Raw genomic sequence first — 8,319 nt, forward strand, 5'->3', positions numbered from 1 at the left:
TTTCTGTTTAAAGCATATCACTATTCTCCCCCATGTAATTCTTTATGAATTTGATCATGACCAGATGTACTTTATGAATTTGTACTGATCTTGTTCTGGATCATTGAGCTTCTATTCTGGAGTTAGTAATAGTAAATTCCAGGGTGTGTTTTTAATAATTTTGGTAAATTTTGAATATGCCACTTGATTTTAATCCAATAGTAAGAAATACAAATGAATTTTATTTTACAAATAATTACTAATAATATCTTTAAACATTGCTTCATATCCACAACAGTGACAAACTTGTTGAAAACAAAAGTAACAAATTCATTGCTTTTTCCCATGTGTAATGTGTCAGCACTTTATAAAATATAAATCATCAACCAATTTTATTTAATTTAAAAAATATATATTAAGCAAAATAAAAGTAAGTTCATAAATAGTACATAAAAAGCTTGCACAAAATGTTACCAAATAATGCAAGCTATAAATGTTTCTAAGTTCCATGCATTTGATCAAAACTCTCCTAACTAATTGCTCATAATTATTTGTCAGTTACAAACAACCTCCATTAGGTACTACTTCCCAAATCCAACACCAAACTTTTATGAAGTCAACATGCCTACCATTCACAAAATGGCATGTTACAAATTCATCAAATCAAAATTAGTTGCCAAGTTCCTCATCTCACTTTAACCTTGTAAAACAAAAATAATTTATAAGAAAACAAAAACATAAAGACTTCAATATATTGCTCAAGATTCAATAGGGTTGGTCAATTGACCCTAGACACCATGCAATTTTTACAAATAGAAAAAAATATGAATATATTTTTTTAATTTAATGAATAATTAGGGAGAATTTCTAATTTAATTTATTGTAAAAAAATAATTCTTTCAAAAAAGATTTATATTTATTGCTCATGGATGAATTTTAATTATTAGTGGTTGATTTTATATTGCAACCATATAAAATTAATATTAATAATCTTAATCACAAACAAAATCTTTTATCAACACGACACGCCTATATTAAAAATTATATTAAAAATTTTAAGACATTAAATATATTAAATATATGAAAGTTTATCTATATATTTAATATTTCTTTTATTCTTAATATATGTAAGACTGAAATTTTAATTATAATTAGAAGTTTTAATTTTGAACTTAGTCTTGAACAGGCAACAATATTAAATTTTTTAGAAAAAATACTTTATTTATCTATTACAGACCTCTTTATTTTGAAAAATTAGTATGCGGAGAAGATATCCGTTTTATAAAATTCTAATAATTTTTTTTAAAAGAATGAGTCATCCACTTACTATATTTTAGTCATAACAATCAATAATTTTATTTTTAAATAATAAAATACAATAAATTATTTTATATCTTCTAAAACTTACATGTAATTCAAAAAATACACATAAAATAATAAACATTAAAGAAAACTTTCTTTGACATCAAAATTTTCATCTTCAAAAATAATTTCTATGCATGATAATTAATAAAAAAATATTAACTCGCCAACTTCACACGCAACTAGAAAAAAAAAAACAGCACTAACTTTTAAGACATCTCAACTAAGTTACAAAAAGGAAGACACACTCTTCAATCTTAATATACCCAAAACACAAAAACAAATCTTGTTTCACTCTTAACACTCACACTTGACACTTTCACTTTTTGTAGCAATTTCACAAGACTCTAGAAACTTTTTATCCATAGCCTCACTTCCACCTTGCTTTGTGGATAGATAGAATAGTATTTCAACAAGTTTCTTGCTAAGTTCTTAATTAGGCTATTGGGTTTATGAGTTTTTGAATTTTGATTATTGGGTTGCTATGGATCTGGTTGGATCTTCAACTTCTGAGTGCTGCAAAGTTGAAATGAATGTTAAAGTTTGGTTTTTTATGAAGTGATTTAGCTTTTGAGTCAATTTGAAATGGTGGGTCAGTTTTAGTTTGTAAAGAGTTGTGGTAGAATATGAAGAAGAAGGTTGCTCAGCAAAAATGGAAGAAGAAGGTTTTTGGTTTGATCTTAGTGGTGGTGCTTTGTTTTGGAAGTTTGTTGTTTATGCAGATGAGGTATACTCATGTTTTGGGGCTTGTTTCATTGCAACATCAATTTGTTTCTCAGTCTATAGTTCAGAAACCAAAGATTGCTTTTCTCTTCATTGCAAGAAATAGACTTCCTTTGGAAATGGTTTGGGATGCATTCTTTAAGGTACATTTTTTTTTCAATTGTTAATATTATTGATCTCTATGTCATTTATTTATGCTTTTCTAATCTTGTGTATGTGTGGACTTGGTGATTAGTAGGAGGCTTAATTAGAAACTAAGAACTTATGACACTTTGAGCTACCATTGGATAGTTATTGTGAAACACAGCGTTTTGTTCCGTGTAAAGCGTTCATGTTAAGTTTTATAGGCAAATGATAGTGGTTAGTTTGTTTGTGAGAGCGAATCTAAATATCGGGCTACACCTTCGGGGACGTGTTGATGTTGGTTGGATCGGATGCATTGTTGTAAATTTAGTAACTTCAACAATATGTTTTAAGTCATGAAATACATTTATAATAATTGATTAGTATAGTGTAGGGGAAATTGTTTATGGTAAGATAGTATGGTTCTTTTAGTCTTTCGCGCTGTTGTATCCCTTCGTGTTCGATACATTTTACATTGATGAGCTTAATAGTAGTTTTCGAAGAGCTTAGATGCGTGTCTATTGGGTTCTATTATAAGGAAATTTTGATTTCTTTTAACCCATAGCTAATTTCTTTGGCGATGAACAAGAAAGATGCTTGTTACTGCTTCTTGCTTAATGTTGAGGTGCATCAATTCATTACAGAAACATTTATGCTGTATTTTCAGGGAGGCGATAACAATTTCTCGATTTTTGTTCATCCTAGGCCAGGGTTTCAATTGAACGAGGCAACAACAAGATCATCGTATTTTTTGAACCGTCAAGTTAATAATAGCATACAGGTTTCTCTTCTCTCTTTTTTTGAAACCGAACTTGTTTCTTTTATCCTATGTGTTTATTTACACATGTAAAACACAGTTAATAGAGATGATTACGAAAATACTTGCATTTTATCGGCTAATCTCTATCTTACTTTCATTAATGAATTAGTCCACATGATCTTTTTGCAGGTAGATTGGGGAGAAGCAAGCATGATAGAGGCCGAGCGCATTTTACTTAGACATGCGCTCGACGATCCTTTAAATGACCGCTTTGTTTTCCTCTCAGATAGGTGAGGGTATAATTTTGCTAACAACCATAAACTTCGATCATCATACTTTTGGATAGAAAAAATATATAACCATTGGAATTTCTCAACCTTTGAGCTAGCACCTTACTATATTTCAGTTGATTGATTTTCTTTTCAGCTGTATACCTTTATACAACTTCAGCTACACATATGATTACATCATGTCAACACCAACTAGTTTCGTCGATAGGTGAGTCAGTATAAATACTTGCCTTATGCTCTATACTTTCAATTCAACGGTTAGTTTTGTAAAATGTGTGTCGAGTAAAACGTTGTTTAAGTTGTTTGTTATGAATTTGCTGTTATACAGCTTCGCTGATACAAAAGGAGGTCGTTACAATCCAAAAATGGATCCGATTATTCCAGTCTATAACTGGAGAAAAGGATCTCAGGTGAGAAATCTAACATAACGTGTCGTTTTACTATAGAAGTTCATTCTTAATCTTAAAATGCATCACATTCATTACCATCTTATACCCTTCTATTTATGAATTTTCCGCAGTGGGCTGTTCTGACTAGGAAGCATGCAAAGGTTGTAGTCGAGGACGAAACCGTCTTTCCTATGTTTCAAAAATACTGCAAGGTAATAGGTGACATGTTTCATTGATAAACTGTCTTTTATGAGCCACCGAGGTCTATGCAAATGTCACATGGATCATAAAAACATTTTCTTAAGTCCCATATCAAATTTTCATCGAAAACATTGGATTTGTTGTCAGAATGTTGTGCGTCTTTATGTTGATAGTCTTATTCTTCTTTTAATCTCTAAATGCAGAAAAAGCCGTTACCAGAATTTTGGAGGGATCAAATCATTGTAAGTACTCTATACAAACAAATTTTTTTAAGAATGTCTTCATTTTATCGCGTTAGATTCAATACATTTATTTTCTTTGTGCAGCCTGCTGACACGTCTAAGATACATAACTGTATACCAGATGAACACTATGTTCCAACATTGCTGGCTGTAAGAATCTTTTCTTTACCTTTCTACGAACACTATTGCACTTCTTTCAACTTTAATGCGGTTGCTCTGTTGGTTTTAATTGGTTTTTTTATTGTTGTATTTTTCCTACCAAATCTAGCAAAAAGACCTTGAAAAGGAGCTCACGCGAAGGTCGGTGACACATACTGCCTGGGATATTTCCAACTCAAGAGAACGTGAGCGCCGCGGATGGCATCCAGTGACTTACAAATTCTCAGACGCTACTCCAATGCTTATAAAATTTATTAAGGTTTGAAACAATGCTTTAAAGAGAGAAATTAGCATAGCGAGATTTGAACAAGTCATTATTATTCTGCGCACACAATGTTTAGTACAAAGTGTTGTTAAATTGGGGCATAGTAGTACTATACCGTAGAAGAATTTGAACAAACAACTATATTTTCTGCGATCTGCGCCCGGAACATTGTTGTTGAACCATACCAGGACAGCTCATATAGAGATGCTGCGAACTCTTGAATATGATTGTCGGTTTTTGATTTGTTTGCAGGAAATAGATAATATTTACTACGAAACTGAATACAGAAGAGAATGGTGTACAAGCAAGGGTAAACCATCAACTTGCTTCCTTTTCGCAAGAAAGTTTACTAGGACTGCTGCTTTGAGGCTTCTTAACATGGTAAGTTCATATATCATAGGCTTTTCTTGAACGCCGATAACGTACTTTCAAAGATGATAAACACTTCTGCTATAAGCTCTTAATTTAGCTGTTTATACAAACACGCTCTTAGTCTAAGTTGTTAATTATTTTCTGATTTTCTTTTGGACAGTCTGTTCTGGGAGATTTCAGTTAAGAGAAGAAAATGCTTATTGCTGGTGGCTGATACAAGGAGAACATGTTCTTAGTATAGAAATATGAAGGAGGAAAGAGAATAAAGCAAAGGCAATTGAAGATTGTTGACTACCACACTATATGTATATTACATTGTATTGTATAATAATGGACCATACATAGAAAAAAAATGTTTGTGACACTGATGCATATTATTTGTCTAGTTTGGTAATATAGTTTGTTAACCTTTAAAGAAATTTTACATATGTCTAGTTTGGTAACATAGTTTCTCTATAAAAGAGAAAGTGAGTTTAAGAAAGTATATTGCTCTGCTCACTACTCAAGTCAGAGTGAGTCTCTCATTATTGTAATTGTAGAATGATAAATGAATAACTATTGAGCTTAACTCATTCTCATTGATAACTAGTTCATAATAAGCTAGTTCTAGATTGTAGGACAAATAATGGCTAGTTTATAATGTTAGTAATTCTAATACCTTCCCTCAAATTAGAGAGTAGTTGCTTGAAATTTCAAGCTTGGAAAGAAGAGAAAAAGATCACAGATTCAAAGACTTGGAAAGTTTGAAATTTTGCAAATGTTTATGCATTTACTGTACTTATTTCTTGAGTTTGGTTTAATGTTATAGACAACATTAAACTAAAGGTCATTCAATGCCGGTTGAATTTATATGATTTATTGAATGAACATACATAATACTTTAATGATACATGTAAATTTGTTCTCAAAACAACTTTAGCATTTGATAAGTTTGAAGCCGCCATAAAGCTAGGTCTCAAACCACTATAAGTTTCACCTACAAATTAGACGAGGTTCCAAACCGCAATCTTGGAAACTTTGCAGTTAGAAGCGTTGGAATTGTGTCCTATAGGCTTTCATTACTGTCCTACGGGATAACAAGGATCCTTTCCATCCTACAAGACAATTGAATGTTGGATCTTCACTAAGGATCCTTGTTATATAGAAAATTATATAGTGAATCTTCACTAAAAGATCATTGTCGCCCTACGAGGCAAATATATGCATGACCATTATTAAAGGATCTTTGCTGCCCTACTAGACAATTATACGCTAGACTATCATTGAAGGATCCTTCTCGCCTTACGAAGAGATGATACCCTAGATTTTTACTGAAGGATCCTTGCAGCCTAACAAGGCGATTATAGATTGGACCTTCACTGAAGGATCCTTGCCACCCTAAGAGGCAGTATGATTGTTAGACCTTTAATGAAGGATCCTTGCCGCCTTATTTAAAAACTTACTATTAGAATTCTCGTCAAGGAAAATTCAACTGGCCCACAAACAATGCTCAAAGGACTCACACTAGCCAGAAATTTATTTAGTCAAATGTTGCGACGCTTGAGGGGCTTGCCCTCTAGCACTACACTTGAGAAATTTGCCTCTCTTTTATGGGGTGCGCTCTTTAGAAAGAGATCAATGTCTCACGGTTAAATCAACTCGCCTTTCCCAGGCCTCATTACTCCCAGAGGAATCGAGTTTTCCCTAAGAAGAGGTCGTCTCGTTCGAACAAATAGTGGAAATTGTAACCGCCCCTCAAGGTTAAACCTCACAAGGAATCTTCGCCAAATCGAAGAACAACAATAAAAGAAAAACAATAAGCATACAACATTACAACCTAAGGCAGAAGTATCATCATTAGAGAGATCCTGGAAGGTGATGCTACAATGCCCATCTAACCGGGCATATAAACAAAAGATATGACCTGAGTTGGACAAACTGGCTTTTACGTGGTCTCAACTGAGGGACTTAACTTAAAGTCTCATCGGAGGATCTCAACTAAAAGTCTTGCATGCGGGACTCAACCTAAAGTCTTGTCTGAGGGACTCAACTTAAAGTCTCGCCTGAGGGACTCAACTTACAGTTCCACTTGAGAAACTCAACTTAAAGTCTCGTGTGAGGGATTCGACTTAAAGTCTCGTATAATTTATCCAATGTTTGTCGCTGTCAGTTAGTGGGTGCATTTGCTTATGGCGTTAGGTTTTGCACAATAGGCTACGTTACGTTAAGCCATTATGTACGTTAACTCGATATATACGCGTAAAGTGTTGTATGTTGCCTTTTGATTCGATTACAAAAAATGTGTGATGGTTGTGATTTTTGTATGCGTGTTGATTTTACTGTCATTTCTATGTGTGTTTCTGGGAGACATTGTGTTTCGTACTATATGTGGCGTTAAGTTACGCCCTCGCGTTAGAATTCGTGACCTCGTGTAAGAATTTGTGACCTCGCGTTATAATTCACGACCCACCTAAGAATTCAAGACCTCGCGTTACAATTTGCGAATCGCGACCTCACGTTACAATTCGCAATCTCGCTAATTCACGCCCGTTAACTCAATTCGCATCCTTGCGTTATAACTTTGCGGATGTTAAGTTATTTCGTGTTTTGCTTTACGTTTTCATTATTGTGCGTTATAATTTAATCGGGTCCATCCCAAAATATTTTCTCAATTTAAATCGAATTAAAAAGAGACGTGTGGGATGTATATCCGGTTGATCGTCGAATAATCGGACACAAAGTGTACACTTTGTTCTAACCTAGCATTCGTCTTCCGTCAAAATCAAACTATTTTCCACAACTAAACCAATCATTTTTCACAATTAAAACCATGACTATTTTCAAAGTTATCAAAGATACTCCAAACTTTTTTCACAATTAATTTAGAATTAAAAAAGGATGTGTCAGATTGGTCCTCGAGTAGTCGGGCACAAAGTGTGCCCACTTTGTTCAAAATGAATACTTGTCTTCTGTCGAAAACAATAACTAAATTTAGATTAAAAAGGGACGTTTTGGACGTATATCTGATTGATCATCGAGTAATCGGGCAGATGTGCTGCAGGGGGTGTCAAGATCTGGACAAATGTGCTGCAAAGCAATGATATCAAAGCCCAATTAAAAAGAATCCAGGAAGGGTTTTTCTTTTTTTTGACATATCCAGGAAGGGTTTTTGTTTGCAGCATATGTATAAAAAAAACTTATTGGATAGGATATGATTCGGTCCACCACACAAGTCATCATATGCCAATCCAGATTTATTCATCGCATTTATCTCCTTTGACATATCATTATCTATTATTTCAGCAAAAGTAGATTATGTTATATCAAGAAAAAGAAATATAATTAAAAAAATAATTATAGTTTGGAGGCTGGTATTAGCTTATTTGTTTACTGTCAATTCAATTGGATCTGATATAAATGGAATCTCTTATGCCTATGTAGTTATGTAGTTATGTAGTTATGTAAATAATATTTA

General features: G+C 33.1%; 1 protein-coding gene across 1 annotated transcript; it reads left to right on the plus strand.

Annotated features, from left to right (window-relative positions):
* The first annotated feature begins 1,583 nt into the window (after positions 1–1,583).
* On the plus strand, positions 1,584–5,433 carry LOC131652703 (glycosyltransferase BC10). Its single transcript, XM_058922647.1, has 11 exons — positions 1,584–2,207; positions 2,855–2,968; positions 3,137–3,237; positions 3,374–3,445; positions 3,566–3,647; positions 3,758–3,838; positions 4,031–4,069; positions 4,154–4,219; positions 4,338–4,487; positions 4,746–4,874; positions 5,026–5,433. Exons 1-11 carry the CDS (start codon positions 1,968–1,970, stop codon positions 5,047–5,049), a joined length of 1,098 nt encoding a protein of 365 aa, XP_058778630.1. The 5' UTR covers positions 1,584–1,967; the 3' UTR covers positions 5,050–5,433.
* The last annotated feature ends 2,886 nt before the right edge of the window (positions 5,434–8,319 follow it).

The sequence above is a fragment of the Vicia villosa genome, linkage group LG2 (assembly GCF_029867415.1).
Source record: "Vicia villosa cultivar HV-30 ecotype Madison, WI linkage group LG2, Vvil1.0, whole genome shotgun sequence".
Lineage (NCBI taxonomy): Eukaryota > Viridiplantae > Streptophyta > Magnoliopsida > Fabales > Fabaceae > Vicia > Vicia villosa.

Bases quoted from the DNA above. Each gene is read 5' to 3' on its own strand.
- LOC131652703 (XM_058922647.1), top strand. From the start codon at position 1,968: ATGAAGAAGAAGGTTGCTCAGCAAAAATGGAAGAAGAAGGTTTTTGGT. The intron at 4,488-4,745 runs GTTTGAAACAAT...ATTTGTTTGCAG, and splicing joins TGCTTATAAAATTTATTAAG to GAAATAGATAATATTTACTA. The intron at 4,875-5,025 runs GTAAGTTCATAT...TCTTTTGGACAG, and splicing joins CTTTGAGGCTTCTTAACATG to TCTGTTCTGGGAGATTTCAG.